The 27,733-nt window shown below is 45.4% G+C and overlaps 1 protein-coding gene across 1 annotated transcript in view; it reads left to right on the forward strand.

Annotated features, from left to right (window-relative positions):
* Window positions 1-27,733, forward strand: part of MYO16 (myosin XVI) — a 397,000-nt gene that overhangs the window by 269,329 nt on the left and 99,938 nt on the right. Inside the window, exon 27 of the mRNA XM_068984571.1 lies at window positions 27,222-27,324. Within this exon, the coding sequence (XP_068840672.1) occupies window positions 27,222-27,324 (103 nt within the window). The remainder of the gene's footprint in view (window positions 1-27,221; window positions 27,325-27,733) is intronic.

Here is a 27,733-nt window from a genome sequence, read left to right on the forward strand (position 1 = left end):
ATCTAGTCTTATCTTCTTTCTGATACAGTTTGTGGGATGTTTTTCCATCAAAAAAGGGGCAGGTTGTGAAAGGTGACTTCGGTGTTTGCTCTTTCATCCCCAGTATCTGGCCTTGATCCTAATTTCTGCTCTGATAAGCTAGATGGTCTCCCGTGAAAGCATTAATTTACTCATTCCTTCAACACTTGCTTCTTTGTCATTGTTCATTCACTCTTAATCTATTCGGGCGTTTTACTGACTCAGAGCGCCCTGACGCCTCGGGAAGCTCCCGTCAGGAGCACCTGGGGCGCCAGCACTGGGTGTCGTTGAATCCCCACCGTGGGTGAAGCCCCAGATCCGCACACTGTACGTGATTCTGTTCCTCGTAATAACCTTTTTTGGAGTGACTGCTCTCCCTACACACCTGTTAGTTATGATAGAACTAATAATTGTGGGACTTTTGCCTTGGGGGAGATTGATCAGGACTGGTGGCAAGCGTTGTCTCATTGAATCCTCCCAGTGTCCCCACGAGTTGCATTATCAGTCCCTGCCCGCTTTAGAGTTGAGAAAACCGAGATCCCAGGGAGCACGCTGGTGGTCCAGAGCCTCACACACCTCAGCCCTGAGGATTTTTAACCACTCCTCCACCAGCCTTGGTGCTGATAGTGGCCGTGTCCTCAAGGACCTGCTCTTTCTACTTTCCCCACGCTGTGTGCAGTCTCTTTAGGCCTGACCGCCTTTCACAGCCACAGGCCAGACCACAGGGACACCCAAACAGCTCTGTGACATTAGTGGGGCCAAAGAAACCCTGGAGAGTTCTAAAATCCAGCACTAGACCCTTGACCCTGGAGGGCCTTTGCTCGGTTTCCTGAGGAACAACCCGGTTACTTTTGTGGAGTGTTCTGGACAGAAGTGACTCCCGTACTCACTAGGGGTCACACTCACCACAGATCTGTGTGGCGGTGACACCGTAGCAGGGGACGACCTCTGAAAAATCAGCTCAAGAAGAGTGAGAAAAAGGCCCTTGAGGATGGAGAACTGCACATTTTCCTTAAAAATCACATGAAAATTGAAACCAAAAAGGCTTCACTAGCTTTCAAACAACATTGGAGATGATACCCACAACTGACCAGTCTAAATGATTTAAAACCAAGATATGATTCCACTTAGTTAAGGCTTCCCAGTTGGCTCAGTGGTGAAGAATCAGACTCCTGCCAGTGCTGGAGACAGAAGTTCAATCCCTGGGTTAGGAAGATCCCCTGGAGAAGGAAATGGCAATGCACTTCCGTATTCTTGCCTGGAGAACCCCATCGACAGAGGAGCCTGCAGGGATGTAGTACTCAGAGTCCCAAAAGATGCAGACAGGACTTAGCCACTAATCAACAAGAAGGCATTCAATATGAAATCAGGGGAGTAGACCGGAAGTTAGCTTCAAAGGGTGAACTCAATATATTGACAGTTATACTTTATTTTTAATAAAATTTGGGGAGTACATCAAAAAAATTCCATCCCAGAATTCTGAATCTTATTGATTATTTGATTTAACTGGGCTCCCCCATTTCCAGCCTCCACCGATACAACTTAATATTTTTAATTATAAGTTATGTCAGGTAAAACATAATTGCAAAATGACCTTGCTTGCAGGGCCAAACCAGTCTATGTTACTTGTTTCATTCCTTATAAATTATATGATTCTCTTTATAGGAGAGCTTTATAGGAGTACGCTTGAATGAGACATAGGTGATAGTTTCCATTCGTAGTATCTAAATGATCTTAGTAACTCAGAAATCCACAAAGAAGCTCCAGTTACCAGTAGTTCATTTGAATGGACCTGATTCCTATCATTTTACTTATCCGGTTCTTGACCAAAATGAGAAGACAAAACGATCAAAATGTCGCGTTCTTGCATAAAGTCTAGATTGAAGGACACTGCTTGGCATGAGAGGTAATAGTGTCTGCTAGTGGAACCCCAGAATTGGGCAGAATTACCCTCCTCCCCCAATTACAGACAGTTTGGGCTTAGGCAGACCAATGACAGAAGCTGCTCAGGTAAAGCATGGGCCTTGCAGAACAGAATGAAAACAACTTTTCTTGCAAGCGGTTCTCAAACAGCCGAGAATCCTGTCTTTCTTCTCATTAAAATTACTGGTTAGATTAGTCACTTCACCTTCCCTCATGAATTGTGAAGGATCAGAGAGTGACCCAGAGCATCACCCTACCTCTGACTCTAAGGACGCAGCAGAGACGAGGAAGTGTCCTCAGCCAGCCCCATGCCCTGTATCGTGTTCTGACCGCAGATCTCATCCAGGAAGCCTGCAATAACGGGGACTGGCTCTGCTCCTGGGGGAGCAGCTGAGGCTTCCAGAATATTCTTTCCTTTGTCTTCATCCAATGCTTCCCTGCATGTCTTTCTGGGACCACTCAGAAGCAATATAGATTTTGTACCCAAAGATCTTGAAGTAGGCCAACAGTGCATTACTTTAATTGATTTCAAGGCCACTACGTTTTCAAGACTATAATGCATTGTATCTCCCATCTCAAACCCCGTTCTGACGCATTGTCAAACAGAGCCCATCAGAGATTCTGCAATGAGAATAAGTGAAAATATTAAAGCAAAAGAGTAACTCCAGCAATAAAATCCCAGTAGCCTAAATATTCCCAAGTGTTAGTTGCTCGGTCGTGTCTGACTTGGCAGTCCCATGGACTGTAGCCCACCAGGCTCCTCGCTCCATGGAATTCTCCAGGCAAGAATACTGGACTGGATTGCCATTTCCTTCTCCAGGGAATCTTCCCAACCCAGGGATGGAGCCCGGAACGCCTGCATTGCAGGCTGATTCTTTACTGTCTGAGCCACCAGGAAAGCCGTAATGGTCCCAGATTTGACTATAAATCTTCCTCGGTGGTTATGTTCCTGGTGAGAAAGTCCAAGGATTAATACATACTGCAAATGAAAGTCCAGAGATATTCAGTCCCAAAGGAATTGCAGTCCCAAATGTGATTATCTTGACTTTCTGAATTAAATGTCCAAAATTCCATATGCATAACTGAACTGTTTCTGAAGCATTCTTTCCATTTTTCTGACTTGGCTCAGACTTAACTAAAAAGGTTCCAGATGACTTGCTTGGAGGTGAGGGCCCTTCAGTGTAACGTTCTGAGCAGTCAGTCATTGTATTAGTCTGTTTGGCTGCCGTAACAAAATACCGTTGTCGGGGTGGCTTAAACAATCGGCATTTGTTTTCTTACAGTTCTGGAGACTGGAAATCCAAGATCAAGGTGCCAGGGAGATAGAGACAGAAAAATTCTAATGCCTTTGGCTCAAAGGACACTAGTTCTTTTGAATTAGGGCTCCATCCTGATGAATTCATTTAACCTTAACTACCTCTTAAAGGGTCTATAGGTACATCCAGTCACATTGGGCATGAGGGTTTCAATATACGAAGTTTCTCTGGGGGGACGGGGGCAGAAACAGTCAGTGCATGGTAGTGACATTAACGACATGACTAATTTAGACCTCATTTGCAGTGTGTATCAGTGCGAAGACTCTCATCAGTTTCCCAGTGAGAGTCCAATGAGTAAATACGAAACATGAGGTCATCTGGGCATTAACATCATATGCGCAAAATTTAGAACTCTGTCCCTAGTCTCTAAGCAGTGTATTACAGGACGAATTCTAGAATCTAATATTTTGTTGTGTCAGTGATAAGAATGATCATGTGCATGTTGACCAAACCAGGACAAGTTTAAGAGTGAAATATGGCCACTGTTAACAATCTTGCCAGAAATATAGGTATAAACTGGGACTATCCCCGGCAAACCAGAAAAGAGGTCATGCAAACTCTCTTTAACCTCTACTTATCTGAGTACCCTTGCATTTCATGAGTCTTTAACCTCTATCATTCCCAGTAGACTAGAAGCCCTGTTACAGAAAGCCTTCTTCTATACGCACGTAACGGGGCTTCTCAGGGGGCTCAGCAGTAAAGAAGCCACCCGTCAATGCAGGAGACGTGGGCTCAATCCCTGGGTTGGGAAGATCCCCTGGAGAACGAAGTGGCACCCCACTCCAGTATTCTGGCCTGGGAATCCCATGGACAGAGGAGCCCGGTGGGCTACAGTCCATGGGGTCACAGAAGAGTTGGACACAACTTAAGGACTAAACAGCAACAGTATGTATATAATAGGTGGCCAATAAACATTTGTTCAATAAGCTAGGACAGGTTTAACCTTTTAGTTTCCTGTATCGTTTTATAACTGAGCCCTAAATTCTGTGTCCAACAAGTAGTGTTCATTAGTATCATTCAGCGCATCTATATGAGATGCGTTCCTGGGCCAAACCAATTGAAATGTATGGTGTCATCATGCCTTAAACATGGCCTTTTTCTTGGCCATGCCATGCAACATGGAGGGTCTTGATTTCCAACAAGGGATCCACCCCCCTGCAGTGGAAGCATGGAGTCTTAATTACTGGACTGCCACTGTGTGTGTGTGAGTGTGTGTGTGTGTGTGTGTGTTAGTTGTTCAGTTGTGTCTGACTCTTTGTGACCCCATGGACTATAGCCAGCCAGGGTCCCCTGTCCATGGAATTCTCCAGGGAAGAATACTGAGGTAGGTAGCCATTCCTTTCTCCAGAAGATCTTCCCAACCCAGGGATTGAATCCAGGTCTCTTACATTCAGGCAGATTCTTTACTGAGGCACCAGGGAAGCCCCCAGACTGCCAAGGAGGTCCTTAAACATTCCCATTTTCGGGTAGCCATTTAAACTTTAGTATGAAATAAAGATCCCAGGCTTGCCTTTGTCACAGCTTAATATTATTCTCACTCCTCAAAAAACACTGAGTCCTTCTCTGAAATTTCTAGTTGTATTATAACTTTACAACAGTGTATGGGTTAGCATTCTATATTGATTTCTTAAATGGCTTCATTTGATGGATCTTTCTTTGTTCTTTGAAATGCTTTGTTAACTGAAAGTGCTCTCCATAATACTGTAACGTGGAGGATCAATTTACGTGGTAAAAATACTTTTAGGAATAAAACCATCACAATAGACGCTGGTTTCATGATCTATATTTAAGGGAGAAGCTATTATTAACTAAGAGTTAATTTATAGGTAGAGCTGACCCACTTACTACTATCCTCACAGTATACTCACCTGAACCATTTCCTACATCATCATGAGACCCTATTACTTACAGCTGAAAATTTACTTTTGTGGTAAGTTAATAAGTGAAATAAGGACTTCTGCATTTAGCAGAAATCAATTTTGGAAGGAATAAAAGTAATTTGTTTTATTATTAGTAAATTCTTCCTTTTTTTAATTCATGGTTTTAAAAGTACGATGATGACAACTTTTTTAAACTAATATTCTTACAGATCTCTCCCCACTTATGACCAAAAAAAATTCCAATGTATTTCTGTACATAGTTCTCAGCTATTTTCTTCACAGTTGTCAAAAATGGGATAACTTATATTAGGAAAGAACTTCTAATGTATTCGAAACAATGAAGTTTGCAGGGAAATGAATCATACAGAGTGACCTGAAAATTATCAATGCACATAGTGAGGGACTCAAGAAGAAACACTTTAATAGGAATGAAAAGCTTTTTCAGCCACTGCCAGATGGTTAGAGATGGGGCAACATGACTTTGTTCCAGCTCTGATCATCATGACAGTACAAATCAGAGTCCCACTCAAGAACTAGCGCACCAAATGCGGCATTCAGCAAAATTACACCCTTCACTTTTATTTTTTTAAAGAAATGTCTATTAGAGCTCTACAAAGCTGAGGAATAGAAGCAATCATTTATAGACTAGATTTAATAAAGCAATAGTTATTTACCAAGATAGTAAAACAAGCAGGTTGTACCTATACATTTCCCATTAGAGGCTGATGTACATGCCATTTCTACGTTAACACTGATAGGATTATCAGGAAGAAACTTATTAAAAGGAGTCATTCCTTGGGCTGTTTAAAAACCTTCCTGTGTTGTCCCAGTGAAAGGTGTATTTGGAACAGATTTAGATGCAAGAAGATTTTATTTTTGAAAGAAACAAAGGATGACACAAACAGATGGAGGGATATACCATGTTCTTGGATTGGAACAGTCAATACTGTGAAAATGACCACACTACAAGAGCAGTCTACAGATTCAGTGCCATCCCTACCAAATTATCAATGGTATTTTTAACAGAATTAGAGCAAAAATGTTTACACTTTGTATGGAAACACAAAAGGCCCCGAATAGCCAAAAAGCAGTCTTGAGAGAGAAACAGAGCTGGAGGAATTAGGCTCCCGAACTTCAGGCTATACTACAAAACTACATTAATCAAAGCAATATGGTACTGGCCCCAAAACAGAAATACAGATCAGTGGAACAGGATAGGATGTCCAGAGGTAAACCCACACGCCTATGGTCCCCTAGACTCTGACAAAGGAGGCGAGACTATACATGGAGAGAACGCAGTCTCTTCAGTAAGTGGTGCTGGGGAAACTGGGCAGCCAACACACAAGGCAGTTTATTTTCTCTGCCCAGTCCACCCATCTCAACACCAGCATGGACACCACAGACTTCTTCCTGTACTTGAACTGAACGGTTCAGCTCAGTTTAACTAGGTACCTTTGTATGCTGACTTCTAACTCATTGTTGTATTTTGATCCTTACTGCAAATAAAGCAAACACATTCTGATAACAGGGTCCGCATTTCCTCCAGTGCCTAAGCCAGCATCTTTTTTTCACGGCAGTTGATCGAGAGTCTCATACGGCAGCAGCTTCCGTGTCCTCGTTGTGTTTCTTGTTCTACAGTGCAGGTTGGACCTCCTAGGGAGTACACTCCTTGTGCATGGTCACTGAGAATGGTTCATTTCTTCACACCATGCCATGACATACCTTGGAAATGCAATGTCAAAGGCATCCTTCCCCATCCCAACTCTTTAGCATTGGAGTAGGAAGTATTTGGAAAAAAGCAGTTTGGTCTTCCCACTCTACCAAGTATCTCCTTACAACATCATCTAGATGTAACCTTAGTGACATATACCAGTTCCCTATCATAGATTGTGTCCCCAGCACCTAACACAGGACCTGATACAGGACTGGTGGCTGCTACTTCAGTTGTGCAGTTCAGTTCAGTCACTCAGTCATGTCCAACTCTCTGTGACCCCGTGGACTACAGCATGCCAGGCTTCCCTGCCCATTATCGACTCCTGGAGCTTGCACAAACTCATGTCCATCGAGTCAATGATGCCATCCAACCATCTCATCCTCTGTCATCCCCTTCTCCTCCCACCTTCAGTCTTTTCCAGCATCAGGGTCTTTTCCACTGAGTCAGTTCTTCACATCAGGTGGCCACAGTATTGGAGTTTCAGCTTCAGCATCAGTCCTTCCAATGAATATTCAGGACTGATTTCCTTTAGAGTAGACTGGTTGGATATCCTAGTGGTCCAGGGGACTCTAGTCTTCCTCAACCCCGCAGTTCGAAAGCATCAGTTCTGCACTCAGCTTTCTTTTATAGTCCATACATCCATACATGACTACCGGCAAAACCATAGCTTTGACTAGATGGACTTTTGTTGGCAAAGTAATGCCTCTGCTTTGCTGGCATATTGAGTGGAGCACTTACACAGCGTCATCTTTTAGGATTTGAAACAGCTCCACTGGAATTCCATCACCTCCACTAGCTTTGTTCGTAGTGATACTTCCTATGGCCCACTTGACTTCACATTCCAGGATGTCTGGCTGTAGGTGAGTGATCACACCATCATGGTTATCTAGGTCATGAAGATCTTTTTTTGTACAGTTCTTCTGTGTATTCTTGCTACCTCTTCTTAATATCTTCTGCTTCTGTTAGGTCCCTATCATTGCTGTCCTTTATTTAAAGAGCCCATCTTTGCATGAAATATTCCCTTGGTATGTCTAATTTTCTTGAAGAGATCTCTAGTCTTTCCCATTCTATTGTTTTCCTCTATTTCTTTGCACTGATCACTGAGGAAGGCTTTCTTTCTTTGGGTTAAAAAAAATTATAGATGGGTGTCTTGGGGCCCCAGGGAGGAGGTAAGATTGCCAGATAAGATACAGGATATCCAGTTAACTTTCAGATAAACAGCAAATGTTGAATCTGTTTTCCTTGCTTTTTTTCCATCAAGAGGAGATATTCCTCTGGTGTTTACTTAACATACAAACTAAACATCAGAAGAAGCGAGAATGTTGGTTTCTATTGTAAGCATCCAGAACAGATTTTTTTTGTTGTTTCTCTGACTTCTCTTTACGAATGTGAATTTATTTCTCAAAAATTTAACAGTTTTAATAAATGATGATTGGCATGTGGTAAATGGCACCTGTTTTTCAGTTTTAAAAAAATGACAAGTTTTGACATAAACCTACATCTCAGAGGGCTTCCCTGGTGGCTTAGATGGTTAAGAATCTGCTGACAAGGCAGGAAATCTGGGTTCAATCCCTGGGCTGGGAAGATCCCCTGGAGAAAGGAATGGCTACCCACTCCAGTGTTCTTGCCTGGAAAATCCCATGGACAGAGGAGCCTGCTGGGCTACAGTCCACGGGGTTGCACAGAGTCAGACACGACTGAGTGAGACTAACACTTTCACTTTCACTTCACATCTCAGAAACGCTTTCACAAATCAACTCGATGAATATGCTCCGTGGCCCCAAAAGGCTCCTCCTGCCCCTTTTGTAGTCTCACCTCCTTTCCCATCTCTGCTTCTTCAGCCCCAAGCAAGCACTGATGCTTCTGCTCACTGTAAATTAGTTTCATTTTCTAAGATATTTTACAAATGGAGTCATAAATTGTGTACTCTTTTTTTAAAAAATCTGGCTCCTTTGCTTACCATAATAATGCTGACATTTCACCATGTAGTTGCGTGTCATCAGGGTTTTGCTGGGTTGTATTCCCTTTGAGTGTTCACTTGCCTGTTGGTCGGTATTTAGGTTTTCCCAGTATTTGCTATTATAAGGAGAGCTGCCATGAACACTTGTGTCCCAGTCTTTGCATGCATGTTTTCATTTTAGGGATGGACTTGGGGGTAGAAATATAGGAGTGGGATGACTCAGGCATATGGGTAGCATATGTTTAACTTTTTAAAAAATACCAAACTCTTTTCCAAAATGGTCATGCCATTTTGTATTCCCACCAGCAGGGTATGAAAGTTATAGTTACTCACATCCTCTCCAACTCTTGGTGTGATCAGTCACGTCGTGTGTGACATTCTAATGAATATAAGCCAGTGTCTCACTGTGAGTTTACTTTGCACTTCCCTAATGACTAACGGTGTCAACCACCTTCCCATGGGCATGTCTGCTACCCATCCATCTTCTCTGATGAATTTTCTGTTCAGATGTCTTGCCTAATTTTGCTCTGTGCTCATCGATTTTTAGAGTTCTTTATAGATTCTGAAGACACGTATGTATTAAACATTTAATTAGCAGGCATTTTCTCCAAGATTGTGTCCTGTCTTCTACATCATGAAAAAGGTTGCAATGAATTGGTGTTAATTATTCTTTAAGTGAAGTGAAGTGAAAGTTGCTGTGTCATGTCCAACTCTTTATGACCCCAATGGACTATACAGTCCGTGGGATCCTCCAGGCCAGAATACCAGAATGGGTAGCCTTTCCCTTCTCCAGGAGCTCTTCCTGACCCAGGAATCAAACCTAGGTCTTCCACATTGCAGGTGGATTCTTTACCAGCTGAGCCACCTGGAAAGCCCAAGAATACTGGAGTGGGTAGTCTATCCCTTCTCCAGGGGATCTTCCTGACCCAGGATTTGAACCGGGGTCTCCTGCATTGCAGGCGGATTCTTTACCAACTGAGCTATCAAGGAAGCCCATTCTTTAAATATTTGGTAGAATTTACTAGATATGCCATTTAGGTATGGAGATTTCTTATTTGGGAGAATTTTAAATATGAATTCAATTCATTTAATAGTTCTAGGGGCATTCATGTTGCCTAGTTCATCTTGGTTGGATTTCAGTAATTTGTAGTTTTAAGGAGTTGCACTGTTTAAATTGATAACTTTTTCTATTAGCATAAAGAATTGTGACATTTCCTCACTACACTTTTAATATCTACAGGGTCTGTGACAATATTCTAATAATTATTTTTCATTAGATATCAAGTGTCATGAATTTGACTTTTTCAGGTGGTATTTTTTATTTCAATAAATATTGTATTTTGCCTAAAAAGCAGTTAAGTCACTTGGAAAAAGTTTGTTGTTTAGAGTTTTCTCTTACATGCTTTGTTTGTTAGAACCAAATCAGTGTGTCTTCTGGGCCTAATTGTTTTACACAGCTGATGCAAAGCAACTGAGTTCTTTTTCTTGTGCCTGATGAATTGTGGAATTTTTCACTCTGGCTGATGGGAAGAGCCCTACACCCTTCCTCCCTTTGTTGTGGGGGTGGTTTCCTCTCCTCCATGCGGGTGGTTCTTTCTCAGGGCATAGATGGTTTCTTCCCTTGCATGTGGTGATTGCTTTTCTGCTCGAGACTTGGGGCAGCTCTGGGGCTCTCTGGCGTCTTCTCTGGTGTGGCCTTGTCTTCTCGGGCTGTGGATTCCAGTTGCTTTGGCAGCCCTCGTCTCCCAGCACCATCTCCTGCTCCGAGGGAGAGCCTCAGGCATCACCTGGGATTCCTCTTTTAACCACAGACCCCTCTTCCCAGGCCAGGCCGTAAGCAGGGGGCTCCCAGGCCCTCACGCATGTTTCCTGTCTCTCAGGGGTCACTGCCCTTCCCTGTCAAGGGTCCACTGTTTCACACATGTTGTCCAGTTTTAAATTGTTTGAGGAGGGAGAATCAAACTGGCCCCTGTTCCTCCATCTTGACTGAAAGCAGACGTTTATAAACTTATTTTTTTATATTGGTTTCCTACTAGATGGGAAGTTTCTCTATTAAATTGTCTCTGGGCTAGCTTGTGAGTACCTGTAATCTCTTCTTTCAACAGAAAACTTCCTAAAATGAATGCTATTATTTGAAGGCTTGTGTATTTTAAAGGTGATTCTTGATAGTCTGGATAATGGTACGCTTTTCTCTTTTGATCTTCAAATTATGTATACCAGTTTTTCCTAAACATACTTGTATCTCTGAATAAAAATTAGCATAGAGCAGCTGGTATTTTATAAAATGATGCTAGACAAGAGTTTGGATAGGAAGTGGAGGCGAATACTATATTTGTTTGAATGTGCATGGGATTTTAATTAAGCTAAAATTAAGCACGTTAGAAATTGTCCAGGAAGCTGATGACTTTTTTCTTAGGCAATTCATGGCTTGGAAGCTTCTATGACCAAAATGGCCAGAAATGCATATTTATGTGCAGGGCCCTAAATAGACTTATGAATGTTCTGCCCCCCATCCCATGCAAAAAAAAAAAAAAAAAAAAACCTTTGACTTTTAAGAGAAAAGTTTCACCTGCTTTGCCCACAGTAGAATTTTATGAGTTCACAGGAAATTTCTCATTCTCTAATGGATGACCAACTAGCAATTTAACCCAGGGAAACTCTGAGACATAAAAAGATCCTTAAAGCATTTCAAAAATTAATAAGTAACAAGGATAGGGAGATATGCTTTTTTAAAAGTACCTTTTACTTACATTTCTCGTATGTTATCTCACAGATCTTTGCAACCATTGCATGCAAATATTGCTATAGCCATTTATCAGGTCAAGAATAGGGCTCAAAAAGTTAAGGTTTAAGCAAATACCTCTGGCCTTTACTGTGTACTATTGCCGTCCATTTCAGTGGTCTGCTGCTGCTAAGTCACTTCAGTCGTGTCCGACTCTGTGCGACCCCATAGATGGCAGCCCACCAGGCTCCCCCATCCCTGGGATTCTCTAGGCAAGAATACTGGAGTGGGTTGCCATTTCCTTCTCCAATGCATGAAAGTGAAAAGTGAAAGTGAAGACGCTCAGTCGTGTCTGACTCTTAGCGACCCCATGGACTGCAGCCTACCAGGCTCCTCCATCTATGGGATTTTCCAGGCAAGAGTACTGGAGTGGGGTGCCATTGAGGAATCCCAAAGAAAAGCAATGCTAAAGAATGTTCAAACTACTGCAAAATTGCATTCATCTCGCACACTGGCAAAGTAATGTTCAAAATTCTCCAAGCAAGGCTTCAACAATACATGAACAGAGAACTTCCGGATGTTCAAGCTGGATTTAGAAGAGTCAGAGGAACCAGATATCAAATTGCCAACATCTGTTGGATCATAGAAAAAGCAAGAGAGTTCCAGAAAAATGTCTACTTCTGCTTCATTGATTACCAAAGCCTTTGACTGTGTGGATCACAACAAACTGGAAAATTCTGAAAGAGATGGAAATTCCAGACCACCTTACCTGCCTCCTAATAAATCTGTATGCAGGTCAAGAAGCAACAGTTAGAACAAGACATGGAATAATGGATGGTTCCAAATTGGGAAAGGAGTATGTCTAGGTTGTATATTGTCACCCTGCTTACTTAACTTATATGCAGTACATCATGCGAAATGCCAGGCTGGATGAAGCACAAGCTGGAATCAAGATTGCCGAGAGAAATATCAGTAACCTCAGATATTGGCAGAAACAACATCCTTATGGCAGAAAGCCAAGAGGAACTAAAGAGCTTCTTAATGAAAGTGAAAGAGGAGAGTGAAAAAACTGGCTTAAAATTCAACATTCAGAAAACAAAGATCATGGCATCCAGTCCCATCACTTCATGGCAAATAGATGAGGAAACAATGGAAACAGTGTCAGACTTTACTTTTTGGGCTCCAAAATCACTGCAGATGGTGACTGCAGCCATGAAATTAAAAGACGCTTACTCCTTGGAAGAAAAGCTATGACCAACCTAGACAGCATATTAAAAAGCAGAGACACTACTTTGCCAACAAAGGTCCACATAGTCAAAGCTATGGTTTTTCCAGTGGTCATGTATGGGTGTGAGAGTTGGACCATAAATCTGAGCACTGAAGAATTGATGCTTTTGAACTGTGGTGTTGGAGAAGACTCTTGAGAGTCCCTTGGACCTCAAGGAGATCCAACCAGTCCTAAAGAAAATCAGTCCTGAATATTCATTTGAAGGACTGATGCTGAAGCTCCAATACTTTGGCCACTTGATGCAAAGAGCTGACTCATTGGAAAGGACCCTGATGCGAAGGCAGAAGAAGAAGGGACGACAGAGGATGAGATGGTTGGATGGCATCACCAACTCAATGGACATGAGTTTGAGTAAGATCCAGGAGGTGGTGAAGGACAAGGGAGCCTGGTGTGCTGCAGTCCATGGGGTCGCAAAGAGTCAGACACGACTGAGTGACTGAACTGAACTGACTAATATACATAACATATACAGTAAAATATATGATACATATATAATACTAGAAACAACTGATCTGTTTCTAAGAAACAAAAAGGCTAGTTAACACAGGCTTTGAAATGTGTATATATATGTGTGTGTATAAAAACATAAATATATTAATACATTGTGCATATAGTATATATTTATGTTATATTATTTCCTCAGGATTTTCACGTCATTCATTCATTTCATTAAAAAGTCTTCTTATGAAACTGCAGATATAGCATTCATTGAAGTATTTAATATTAAGTAGCAATCACACATGCAACCTAACGAAGTGCAACATTACATGATGCCTATCCTTTATCTCCCTCTGAAAGTTATTTTATTTCTTGCCCTAAATCTTACCCAAGAATTCTCTAAAGACCTGCAAGCTTGGGTGCTCAAAGACATCTCTATAAAAGTTATTCATCAGAGTTAATATTGAGTTCCTTGCAACGACCTGAGGCTGTGCTACGTGTTAAGGATACAAAGATGAGTCAGTCTTGCCCAAGTATGACGTGTCTCCCAGGTTGAGATGGTACCAGGGTTGTTGTCGGAGCCTAGAAGTGAAGCCTGTGGCCCCACAGGATAGAATTCCGAGAGGACTCCTGGGTGACGGTGACGAATGAGCTCCTTGCATGAGGTCATGGAGAAAACCCCAGACTTGGAGAGAGACCTAAGGATCGGATTTGAATAAAAAGAGGTGGTTGAGAGCATCCAAAGGCGTCCCGGGAGGATATTCTCATTGCAGGAGCCTGAGTACATCAGACAGAATGAGAGCCCAGAGGAAGGAAGAACTGTGTGTTTTAGGCACAAAACTCAGCTACCCTGGACCTCAGGTACCCTTAGCTGCCCTGAAGCTAATAAGCATTAAATGTTTGAAACCGTGTGATGGTGTGGTTTTCCTCCCCTTCATGCTGCATCAGGAGTTGGCAAACTACGACCCCTGGGCCACACCGGTTGGTGGCCTGGTTATTAGGGAAAGCGTCATCGGGCACAGCACCCTGTTTGCTCACGTGCTGCTTGCGGCTCCTTTCACGTTGCAAAGGCAGCAAGTATGTGTGTGTGCTCATGTGCTCACCTGTGCCCAGCTCTTTAAGACCCCACGGACTATAGCCCACCAGCCTGTGCTGGGCATGGGATTTCCTGGGCCAGAATACTGGAGTGGGTTGCCATTTCCTTCTCCAGGGGATCTTCCTGACCCAGGCATCTAACCCTCATCTCTCGCATCTCCTGTATTGGCAGGCGGGTTCTTTACCACTAGTGCCACCAACAAAGGGAGGGTTGAGCCTAACATATTCACTTTGGGGTGAGATCATTGTTTGTCATGGTGAGCTGACCCGCACTCTGTAGGGTGGTTAGCAGGATCCCTGGAAACTACCACCAGATTCCAGGGCCATCCCCTCCCCCGTCATGACATCAAAACATGTCTTAATTCAAAACATGCCTTAATTCAAAACATGCTTAAATGTTGAAGATGTCTCAAACAGCATGCATCTTATACCATTTGGATTTATTCAGTCAATATTTTCAAATAGTAATAATAAGTCATCAAGATTTAATATGACAATTACATGCACACCTTATTTCCCTCAAGCTGTGGGTGTGCTGGGTTCTAATTCAAAAGTGTTAGCTACTCTTCACTATCAAAGCATCCCTGTTATAACCTTCAAGAGTGGCATGTCTGTATTTAAAGTGTCTCATTGAAGAGGAGGCTTCCCTGGTAGCTCAGCTGGTAAAGAGTCTGCCTGCAATGCGGAAGACCCCGGTTCGATTCCTGGGTCAGGAACATCCCCCGGAGAAGTATTCTTGGCCTTCCCTGGTGGCTCAGCTTGTAAAGAATCCACCTGCAATGCGGGAGACCTGTGTTCGATCCCTGGATTGGGTAGATGCCCTAGAGAATGGAACGGCTACCCTCTCCAGTATTCTGGCCTGGTGAATTCAGTCTTTGGGGTCACCGGGAGTCGGACACAACTGAGCAACTTTGACTTCACCATTGAAGAGGAAAGAAATTAGATGTAAAGTGTAGCATTTTGATCCTGTGTTCTTAAAAATGTACATTACTTGCATTTCTTGGCTCAAGATGACAACTCAGTTAACTATCATTAGAATTTACTACTTGCTAATTTTCCATGACTCACCACAATGCAAATGTCAATTTTGTCTTTTTTTTTTTTTTAGTTTCTCTTCTTTCTTTTCATATAATTTTTGAAGGCTGCCTTCCATTTACAGTTATTACAAAATCTCTACAAAATCTCTCCTCCCCTCCCCCCTATATCGCCCCTCCCCCCACTGGTAAAACTTTGTTCTCTGCATCTATGAACTTGCCTCTTTTATGTTATAGTCACTAGCTTGTTGTAATTTTTCGATTCCACGCATGGCAGTGTCGCACGGCATTTATCTTTGTCCATCTGATGTATTTTCTCAGCATAATGCCCTCCAAGTCCATCGATGCCACAGCAAGTGGCAGGGCTTTGTTCTTTTTCGTGACCGAATAATATTCCACTGTATGTGGGCGCCACGTCTTCTTTCTGCACACGTCTGTTCATGGACACTGCAGTGGTTTCCATGCCTTCTGCGATTTCAAATAGTGTCTTTTCAAATTTTTGGTTTTGTGTTTTTGGATATGTACCCAAGAGCGGAACTGCTGAGTCATCTGGCAGTTCTATTTCTAGTTTTCTGAGAAACTCCCGTACTGTTTTCCATATGGGCCACACGAATCTATATATTCCCACCAACAATGTATAGGGGTTCCCTTTTCTCCACGTCCTCACCAATATTTGTTATTTGTAGACTTCTTGATAACAGCCATTCTGACCACCGTGAGGTGATAGCTTATTGCGGTTTTGATTTGCTTTTCCCTGATATTTAGTGATGTTGAACATCTGTTCACGTGCTTGTTGTCCATCTGTATTTCCTCTTTGGACAGTTAAGAACTTGTTTTCAGTTGCTCAGTCTGATTATATGATGTATTTTAAAATTAATACTTTTTTGGATGGTACTTACATACAATATGTATATCCCATTGTATGTAAGCCTTAAAAATAAAGGACGTTCCGTATGATCTCACTTATATGAGGCTCTGAAGTAGTCAAAAACCACAGAAACAGGGAGTGGGGTGGTGGTTGCCAAAGTGTGGAGGGAGGGGCGAACAGGGAGGGGATGGCCAAGGAGACAGAGTTTTTGCTCTGCAAGATTTACAAGCCCTGGGGGTCCGTGTGCAGCATTGCGCCTGTAGTTATCGGTGCTCTCTCGTTATCTTAAAAATGTGCCAAGAGAGTAAATCTTATGTAAGTGTTCATAGCACAAGTAAGTAAGTAAACGAAACTTTAGAAGCCCAAAGGACACTTCTGGAGGTGATGGTTGTGTTTATGGCATTCATAGTGGTGATGGTTTCACAGTTGTTGTTCAGTCACTAGGTCGTGTCCCACTCTTTGATACACCATGGATGGTAGTAGGTCAGGCTTCCCTTGTCCTTCATCAGCTCCCAGAGTTTGCTCAAACTCATGTCCATTGAATCGATGATGCCATCCAACCATCTCATCCTCTGTTACCCCCTTCTCCTCCTGCCCTCAGTCTTTCCCAGCATCAGAGTCTTTTCCAATGAGTCAGCTCTTTGCAACAGGTGGTCAAAGTGTTGGAGCTTCAGCTTCAGCATCAGTCCTTCCAGTGAGTATTCAGAGTTGATTTCCTTTAGGATTGACTGATTTGATCTTGCAGTCCAAGGGATTCTCAAAAGTCTTCTCCAACACCACAGTTGAAAAGCATCAGTTCTTAGGCACTCAGCCTTCTTTATGGTCCAACTCTCACTTCCATACATGACTACTAGAAAAAAACATAGTGTTACTATATGGACCTTAGTTGGCAAAGAAATGTCTTTGCTTTTAAATACAGTGTCTAGGTTTGTCGAAACTTTTTTTCCAAGGAGCAATCATCTTTTAATTTCATAGCTGCGGTCATTTCACAGAGGTACAGTTATTTCCAGACTCACCCAGTGAATGCATTAAATATGCACACACTTCAATAAGGCATTTTTTATATAATTAATATTTTCCAAAGTTAGCAAACATAATTGGGTTCAGATACCGAACCCCAAGTCTTCTTTTAGCTCTCGTCACGCACTTTCTACAGTAGACATTCAGAAGAGAGTTTCATCGCTGTGGAAATTGTGAGAGCTTGTTTCAGCGCCAGGCTGCTCCTTCAGAGATGTGAATAAGTGCATTCCTCTTCATGATCTGCTAACCAATTGTAATGACAATGATATTCAGAGCAGCAGGTTTCTCTGGTTGTTAGTAACTCAATTCAGTAGATGAACTCGACATAAACATTGAAATCATAAAATAACTGGCATTCGCCACCAATCTCCATAAAATGCTTCAGCCATTTTCAAGGAGAAGTGCCTTCTCTGTTAAGTAGGGAGAGAAACAACTCTCTACTGTTCAGAGAAACAACAACTAAAGCAACAAATATCTCCAACAAGTAAACCAACCTGCCTCGGTTTCCTGTTCCTACTCAAGCACAAGAGGTCAGACTGACCCCAGTGGATGTTTGATTAGGGAGTAAATTGATTTAGGGACGAGGTAATTTTACTTAAGCCACAAAGCTTAGAGAGGACTCTCATTTCGGCTTAAACAGCAAATGAACAGCTGTTCTTTTCAGTTTAGGGAGGCAAGCTGTTCTAGTACCTGATAAATGCAGGCTATGGCTCAGCCAGTACATTCTGCAGAACATGGATGAGGGGGCAGGATGGAGCCCTGCAGCCTCCCCATCCACCAACGGTGCTCAGCATCCTCCTGGCCATGTGTGAAGAGATCGGAAAACGACAGGCTGGCCTCCTGGCCTCAGTGGTTATTTCAGCTCCATCACAAATCCCAGCTTTGAATGTCCCCATAGTAGATGACCCTGCAGTGTGGTGTGTACACGGGTGGGTATTCTCTATATAAAGATAAACTCAGGCCGTGTTGAACCCACAAACCTGACCAAGAAGAGATGCCCTGAGGCACAGACTGTTCAGGAAACGGAACCCAGTGTGTATTTCACATCAGGACACTTACAAGTGTTTCACTTCCATCCTGTTACTGAAAAACCAGCTATCGTTCTGTTGTGCAGTTCAGATGAGATGGTGGGGCTGGCTTGAAGTCAGAGAACTTGAGAGCATTGTCATGTAAATTCTAGGCAGGTGCTCTGAATTCATTTTTTCCTTCTGTTGTACAGTTCAGATGAGATGGTGGGGCCGGCTTGAAGTCAGAGAACTTGAGAGCATTGTCATGTAAATTCTAGGCAGATGCTCTGAACTCATTTTTTATCTGCAGATTGGTACACTGGCTTAGTCCCGGGGGCCAAGGTAGATTTTCATATTCTTTTTTATTATTATTATTTGGCTCCCATATTGTCCGGAAGAGAACCTCTGGCTTAATTACATGCCTTGCATAAATGGACACCACAGGACTGAGGCAGCATCTCCTGGCAGGCTGCGCAGCCACAGGATGAAGAGGGAGACGCTTCCAAGGAAGTGGCTAGAGTCTCACTGGACTTGCTTCTTTGGTTGGGGTCCACGGTACCCGCTGCCTTTGCCCTGCCAGGTGCTCAGAGGCTGCAGCCAGTGGACGCCTTAGTGATCACAGCCAAGGGGCAGAGCACACCTTCGGTGGAACTCACACCCAAAGGGGAAGGGGAGAGGGCTTCGCCCAGGCCCTCAGCTGGCCCAGAACCCCCCGTCTCCTTCGTGTTATCTCCTTTCTCATGCGTCTGGATCTCCGCCAGCCATGACGCACAAGCCAGGCCCTGAGTTTGAATTTTGAATGCTGTGTTTGAGAATTGTAACAGATCAATGCCTAGGAAATATGTATGTGATGACATTAAGACAAGCGCCTAATAATGTTATTAAAATAATCGCCACAAGAGCAGTACCCCCAGCTAATGAAAAGGAGACAGAGAGGAGAAAACAGCCTTGATTTGGAAGGTTCGGCGTTGAAGGCAGTAGCATGGCATCTGGCTCTTGCCATTTTCAGTTGCTGATACCCCTCATTTATCCATTCATCTGTACCATGGTTACCTTTATCCTCTCAAGCTGAGTGGAGGCCGAGGAGGGGAGGGAGGGGAGCCCACTGGAAACTTTCAGGCTGAGGAGGTCCAGCCACTGGGCGCAGCAGAGGCAGAGAAATGAGGGGGGCGGAAGTGGTTCGATCGGCTCAATGCAGAGGGTCGTGGGAGCTGGTAGAAGGGGGGCCGGTGCAGGTGGGAAAAGCTCCACGTGACCCGATAAGCGTCTCAGGCTTTGTTCTGCAGGGTGGGCCTGGGGGGTGGCAAAAGGCAGAGCCCACCCAGCACACGGGCCACCCCTTGATAAAGCTCAGACCAACCTACAGCCCGGGAAGGGACTTGTAAACCTTAAATGTCAGAAGAAGAGAAAGGGGAACGGGCAACACTGAACACAGATTTTTGTGTGAACGAGAGGATTTTTTGGACAACTTTCTCTCTTTGCTTTCGCATCCTTTTCTTTAAAAGGAAGAACAAGTGATCCTCTCCAGTTGGAAAGCACTTGTGCGAGTCCTCTCTGTGTGTGTCTCATCTCTCCTTCTTATCCTCCCCGCAGCCTCCACGCTGAGATGGATTTTATTTCTCTCTCAAGCCCACTTGTGCTCCCTCATCTTCGTACTTCTCACTATTTTCATGATGTATGTCAGCCCCGTTGCTAGGCAGCTGTTACCCTCAACCCACCACTCAGCCTCCTAAATGCTGGAAATTAGCCCCAAATAGCTAGAAAATCACCCTTCCGCACCTGCACTGTGTTTACCGCGAGAGCAGGGATACGCGGAGCAAATGGCAATCCAGGCACGTGCGTAGAAGGGGCGAAATGCATCCTGTTCCCCACCCCCCCACGCCCGCCAGACAGCTACGTTTGTGCTGGACGCCAGGTAGAGAAACCACGCAGGGCCCTGTGTGAAAAATATCAAGGGAATGAATGTTAGAGAAGAAACTGCAGGCTCATTGTTCTGGAGCTAAAAATTAATGGACACGTTAACCTGGAGAAAAGCAGAAATACACAAAAATAAGCATGGGGAGAATGTAGAATCTGTAGATTTCTACCAGCACTGCCTGTAAGGTCAGGCCGTTCTTCCTTGGCTCTAAGAAGCAAAACACTCTCCTTCACCTGATGTCTTCTCCTGTCTTTCCCCTGAGGGCGAGCTCCCTGCAGCTCCATCTTCCCCTTCCTGTGGATTATCCAGGCCTTTCTCTGGGAGAATGAAGTGGTCAGGAATCCTCAAACATCCTTTCATTGTTCTCAGCGAAGCAATTAAAATAAGTCCCTAATAGGAGAAATGCCATCATCAGGTCTTGAAATTTAAAAAAAAATCACATCTTTCCGGAGATATCATTTTAGCCAGAAAAAGGCGTGTTTTGTCTTTGAGCATATGCAGTAATTAGAACACATCTTGGGCTTCCCTGGTAAAGGATCCACCTGTAATGCAGACCTGGGTTCAATCCGAGTTGGGAAGATCCCCTGGAGAAGGAAATGGCAACCCAGTCCAGTTATTCTTGCCTGGAGAATCCCAGGGACAGAGGAGCCTGGCGGGCTGCAGTCCATGGGGTTGCAAAGATTTGGGCACGACTGAGCGACTTCACTCGGTGACCAGTGCATTCCTTGGCAGAGTATGCGGCTCGTAATAGGTGCCCAGAGAATATTTGCTGAATAGAATTAAATTTTAAGGGGTTTTGAGACTGAAACTTTCATGAAAGAATTTTCTTTGAGAAAGAAGAGAGGAAATGAACATTCAACAAACGATTTCAGGAGATTGCATCTAAGTTTTTTTTTAAGCATTAGCTTAATATATATCCTTTGTATTTTTCTAAGGCAGTGATTCTACAATTTCATGAGAGTCAGCTAAGAGTCATTACAATGTTTAGCCAGATGCCTGCAGTTACTGCATGAGCTCTTTCTTTGTTTCTAGGACCGTGAGGGACAGAATCTCAATATTATTCTTGAAACCAGGAGGAACAACCCATTTTGAAAAGAGGAATATTTATTTCATCACTTTCTTTAGATCCTACTTTGCATTTCTTAATTGTTAGCTTCTTCTCTGTTACTGCAACTTCAACCTACCCCTCTTAGAATACAGAGGCCCCGGAAGGAAAGGACCAGTGATGTGGCTCTTTCACGTATTCTTTCGTCAGTGCTGCTCACATCTGTTACTCTTCCATCATCGTCTTCTGGATTCTGTGAGTGCGCCGAGGAGAGTTTTCACGAATCCTTGATGTAGAAAGAGCTCTTAATGATGAGTATGGGTGCCATAAAAATTTTCAGTAACTGTGATAGGCCGTGAGTTTGAGTAGGCTCCGGGAGTTGGTGATGGATGGGGAAGCCTGGCGTGCTGCAGTCCATTTGGTCGCAAAGAGTCGGATATGACTGAGCGACTGAGCTGACTGACTGAACTGTGCTAGAACTCGCTGGGAATTGAGCTTGTAGACCAGGAGGAAGGGGAAGTTGAAAGTCATCAGAGACAGATTTCACAAGAGACATGAGACAGATGGCGTGTCTAACACGGTTTTAGCTTTCAGCCCCAAGAGAACCCCGAGTGTTCTGCATCATAAAGGAAACAGACCCAGTTTCCTGCATGGTCCTTCTGACCAGACAGGCAGAAGGCTCCGACAGAAAAGAAGCTGACCCCAGCTGAGGAATGGCCAACCAGGGAGGCGCCAAGTCTGGTTCGGGGGCGTTGGTGACATCTGGTCCACACCTCCTTTGGGCCTTTCGCCTCCACGCCCCTTCTGGGTCTCCTGAGTTGCACGACTGTTTCCTTCTGTTTATGGAGAGTTCGTCCAGGAAAATAAGTTATCTTCCCAGACTTCTCCATCTCAGGCAATGTCAACTTCATCCTCAGTGTCCTCGGTCAAGATACTTGGGGTCATCCTCTCTTCCTTTCCCATCCACATCAACGCCTGGGAGAGCCTATTAGATCTGCCTCAAATATGGACCGAGTTTATCAGTTCCCACCGCTTGGAAGAGCCACGTCCTGGGAGGCTCTCCCCAGGCCCCGCGCATTCCCTTAGCCTGCTCTCTGCCTCGCGGCCGTGATGATTCTTCAGGTGTCCACTAACGTGGCTCATCTGCCCACAGCCTTGCTCGCTAGGGCTCTCCGAGTCCCAGATGAAGCCCTTCACGGCACCCGTGGGGGCCCTCGTCCCCCCGTGTGGTTACCTCGGGGTCCCTCTCCTCCATCTCCCCTCCCACCTGCACCGGCCGCCCCGCCCCCTCGGTTCTCTGAGCATGCGCACACGACCCGCCCCGGGCTGCCGGACCCCACACCCCCGGTGTGGATCCTGTTCACCCGAGCAGGTGATCAGCAGGAATCTGCTCACCCCGAAACCTCCCCTGCCTCATTTTCCTCCATCTCTCTTGGATCTGACCTCCTTGCTCGTTTACATTTCTGTTCTCTGTCTCCATCATGAAACAGAAGGGCTTTTGTCCGTTTCGCTTCCTGCTGTGTTCCTGGAATCTGTTGTGTGCTCTCAGATGGTAAAGTCCACGTGCAACGCAGGAGACCCGGGTTCGATCCCTGGGTCGGGAAGATCCCTTGGAGAAGGAAATGGCAACCCACTCCTCCGGTATTCTTGCCTGGAGAGTTACCTGGACAGAGGAGCCTGGCGGGCTACAGCCTGTGGGGTTGCAAAGAGTCACACACAACTGAGTGACTGAGACACTTGTCTGTTCTCTTTCCCGCTGCGTTCCTGGGATCTGTTTTGTGCTGAGTCAGTTTTGGTTGGTTGATTGAATGAGCCCGAATGAATGAAACAGAGGACGCGATTCTGGACATGGAACTAGATAACAGTCACGTCTCTCATCCCAGATGGGGCTGAGACAGGAGGGGGTCAGTTGGAAGAGTGGACATTGACTTCTTACGGTTGGCTGGTCTCTCTAGGGCCCAGGGCAGGTGTCAGCCTGGCTGGATGGAGGTGACCACCTCCTGGACCACGGAGGCCAGGGATGTGTGGGAACAAGAGAGGAGAAGCCCCTTCTCCAGACCCCCACCCCCTGTGCTCAGGACCGCATGCGGCTCTGCGGTGGCCATTACCATTCCGTCTGGGATGGCAGTCTCCGGGAGGCCAAGCTTCAGTGCAGGGGTGGACCCGTGACTCCATCTAGAGGCGACATTCAAATTCCAGAGACAAGATGCTTTTAATTACATTAAAATAGAGCCCCTCACCCTGTCTAAGATGACGGCTTTGTCTTTTCGGTTGAAATGTCAGAATTATACCACTTTAAGTGTCAAAAGAACTATATAAAACGAGAAGAGAAAGGCACCGCATGTTAAGACTTTTGTTCTGACTTGTTAATACTGTATTCAGATACTTGAGTTATGTCAATTCCACTCTCCGTGATAATTAGCAGAGTTCCAGAATGAGACAATTATAGAAGAATAGAGATTATGTGAGTGATTTCGTTTCATTGTGTAACCGGCTAAGTGGTGGGAACGCATTGCTTTTCCTGGGTGTTTGAATGAGTCTGTGTTTCATTAGGAGCTTAGTTCACTGCCAGAGGGATGCTCAGTCACCCAGAGGTCAGAGAACCAAGGAGTCCCGTCTCTGAGAGTCCCATCCGCTGGTGGCCCCCGTGCATTTGGCCGTTTCAGATGTGTGTGCCCAGTCTCGTCCCTTTTACTCTGGAACCGCCTGGGGCCGGGGAGGCTTCCTTCGCGCCTTGAACCACTGCCGCTGGTGGAGACACCGCCTCCAGAGTCAGGCCACCCCAGTGCAGTCCCAGCTCAGGCCCTTCCACGTCTGTGTCAGGCCTCGCAGGGGGGCTTTGAGCCACAGAAACGGACTCTCTCACAGTTCCGGAGACGCCAGTGGGGCCCAGCCCTCTGGGGCCCTTGCTTGCCTGCTCTAGCTTTGCGGGTGGCCCCCCCAGTCCTTTCAGCTGCATCACCCCACTCCCGCCTCCCTCGCCAAGTGATGTCCTCCCTGTGGCTCTGTCCTCACACTGCATTTCTGCCTCTTGCCAGGACACCAGTCCTGTGGGATTCGGGCCCTGCCTGCCGCCGTCATCCTAACTGCATTGCGTCCTTCAAGCCTATTTCCAGATCGGGTCACATCCATGTATCCGCTGTGCTGTGCTTAGTCATCAGTGGTCTCTGCCTCTTTGCTACCAGCCCACCAGGCTCCTCTGTCCACAGGATTCTCTGGGCAAGAATGCTGGAGTGGGTTGCCGTTTCCTTCTCCAGGGGGTCCTCCTGCCCCAAGGACTGGACCTGTGTCTCCTGAGTCTGCTGTATTGCAGGTAGACTCTTTACCTGCTGAGCCATCTATCTATTCAGGGCAGCGGAAGGTTGGGGGAAAACACAATTCAACATCATCCATGTCAACTTGAGCAAGGGATTTCATTTCCGTGACCATCAGCTTCTCACTGTCGAAAGAGGGCAGTCATCCAGACGTGTTGCACCTTCAAGGAGCGTGGGAAGCAGCAGGTGAAAATTCCTGGCACTTGTTTGGTGCTCGAGAAACGTTCTTCCCTGTCCTCCACTCCTCCAGCCCAGCTTCTTGGCCTCCCATCCTTGATCGGGTTGCTCACAAAGCTCCTTTGGATTTTTCCGTACCACCTCACGGGAAAACCTCAAAGAACTTTCTGGCCAGCCCACTAGTTACTTTCTCCACACATAGACATCTCTGTAGACACCGTGCGATGTGCAGAGATGACCCAGTGCCCTGGGGAAGATCACACACTTCGAGGACAGATAAAAATTGAATTCACCTTTATAGCACAACATAGAAGGGAGAATTCCTGCTCAGTGTCTTGCCAAGGACCTCACAGCAAATCTCTGCAAAGCTGAAACCTGAGTCTGGGTTTAGGTCCCCAGTCCAGTTTCTTTCCTATTCAGAAACATTATACAATTATGTTAGTTATCACCTTTGAACCCCTCGAACGTGGTGACGCATAATCACTTTTGGCCCCCTGATGCCCGCAGGTCATGTGCCAGCATCTCTGGGGAATGCCCATCACCTTCAGGTGGTCCCTCCACTGCCCCCTGCAGCTTCCTCCTGCTTCCCAAGCCCCCACACGCAACCTCTGTTATCCCTGGTTCCTCTGCTCTGTGCCAGCCTAGAAAGACCCTCTTCTCTTCTGCAGCAACCACAATAAGACCAGCTTAAAAAAAAAAACACAGCAGATACCAAGTCTAGTGCCTACTGGGTAGGAAAGCATATTCTTGCCTCTTATTAAAAAAAAAAGGAAAAATAATCACTGAATATCATCGACAGATCGTCTTAGACCATTCCGTGTGATCAAAACGATGAGCGGGAGCTTTCAGAGCCTCGCCTCTGGCACTCCAAATGCATGTTCAGCCTCTGCTGCAATTTTTACTCCCTTCTGTGCCCTGAGTTAATACATGAGCAAAAATCTAGGTTTGAGAGGGAAGGGATGTTGCTGATGCTGCCATATTTATTTTGCCTGACTTGTGGCTAGCAGGACGATGACGATGCTCAATCCAGGGCAGATAAAGTGGTGGGTTGTGGGGGACAGCGCTAAAAGGATTTTAGAGAGGAAACGAAAGTCTGCTGTTGGAAAGGTCACACAGGTGTATTTTCTCAGGGGTAATGCTGTGCCCCAGATCCGTAGCTCCTGCTGCCCTGCCCCCAAGCCCCGAGCCCGCACAGTGGACACCCTAGTTTCTCTTCTGTACCTGCAGAAATGAAGAAGTGGTGTGGCTGCCAGCGGGGCTTCCCAGGTAACTCTAGGGGTAAAGAATCCACCTGGCAATGCAGGAGACCTGAGAGACATGGGTTCAACCCCTGGGGCAGGAAGACCCCCTGGAGGAGGGCGTGGCCACCCCCTCCAGAATCTGCCTGGAAAATCCACAGAGGAGCCTGGCGGGCTACAGTCCACAGGGTCGCAAAGCACCGGACATGACTGGGTGACTGAGCATGCCCACGTGACCGCCAGCAGGACACGTCCAGCTCGGGTCGGGGAGGGTGGAGGGGGGTGGGCAGCCAAAGGTGCAGGGGATTCATTGTTTCCCTCGGGAAGCAGACCACCTTTTAGAAGATGCCAGATTTGCTGCAACAAACTTGAGATGGAAAGCTAAGATGTTCCACAGAAACTGACAGAGAATTGCGGTGATTTACTGATCGGCAGTAAGTTCCCAGGGTGGCCCAACGTGAGGATTATACACACACCAGATGCCGCCCTGTGCTTCTCTCCTTCCTCCTGTGCTCATCCTCCCCGCCCCGCCCCTCCCCTTTCTCCTAACGCTGTGTTGCTTGCATGCCAGGTTAAATGCCTTTGCGTCCTTTTTTTTTTTTAATGGGTCATATAATCTTTAAAGACATTTTTTTTTTACAAACCCAGAGGAAAACTTTATATAGCCATGAATTTCAGCCAGAGAGTGAAATCTAATTATTTGGAAGAATTTTCCAAAAATAAAAGGTCCCTCTAGAAGATTTAAAGCACTCGGTCTCCACTCTATGGGGAGGGCACTTCTCTACTGCTCACTTATGTAAGGCTTCTGGGCGCTTTGGTCTTCCTTTATTATAGATTCTAACTACATCTAGACTCACTCTCAAACATTGATAAAGAATGCTGGAATATCTTAAATGGTGTATTTTAAGAGTATTCTAAAACTCTAAATGAGAACTAGTAAGTTCGTATTCTTTCTCTTCGAACGCGCTTCTGATAAATGGTTTGCATCTCTCTTGGTAATATTAAAGGTACGCTAGAGGACTGAGAAGTGTATTTGGTTCCTTTTAAAGTCACATCCATGTCAAGGGCAAGGGCTGTTCCAAGTGATCCAGGGTGAAATGCACGACACACGGAGGTGTGAGGGCATGGAGGGCAAAGTAAGAAAGGGGGAGGATTTAAAAACTGGGCAACAAAGGCAACGCTGCTGAAGAAAGCCATTTGCTTGACCAGTTCACTCACGGCTTTCCTGTCCCCGCTGCTTTTGCAGGTACAGGCCCTTGGCCGAGACCCTCCCTGGCAACGAGAGGACACTGCCCGCCGAGGAGAGGTGCCGGCTGGCCCTGAAGCACTGCCCGTTACCTGGGTGGCAGGTGGGTGACCCCCAAGCTCCTACCAGAGCAGGTCAGGGTTGCCAGTAGGTGAGCTGAGTCATTGCAGGAGCTGCCCAAGTGTGTGTGTGTGTGTGTGTGTGTGTGTGTGTGTGTGTGTGTGCATGCATGTGTGTGTGTGCTCAGCCACTTCAGTTGTGTCCAACCCCATAGACTGTAGCCCATCAGGCTCCTCTGTCCATGGGATTCTCCAGGCAAGATTATTGGAGTAGGTTGCCGCTGCCTGAGACTCACCAGCAAAACCAAAGTGCTGTGATGTGTTTGGCAAAGACGATGCCAAGCGTAGTCCCTGATTCACCAGTTTCATCAGCAAACATAGGACAAAGGAAGCCTGGAGCCAATGTTTATGACTCAGGGAGGAGTTCAGGATCGAGTTTGCCTGCATCTCAGA

The sequence above is a fragment of the Capricornis sumatraensis genome, chromosome 12 (assembly GCF_032405125.1).
Source record: "Capricornis sumatraensis isolate serow.1 chromosome 12, serow.2, whole genome shotgun sequence".
NCBI lineage: Eukaryota > Metazoa > Chordata > Mammalia > Artiodactyla > Bovidae > Capricornis > Capricornis sumatraensis.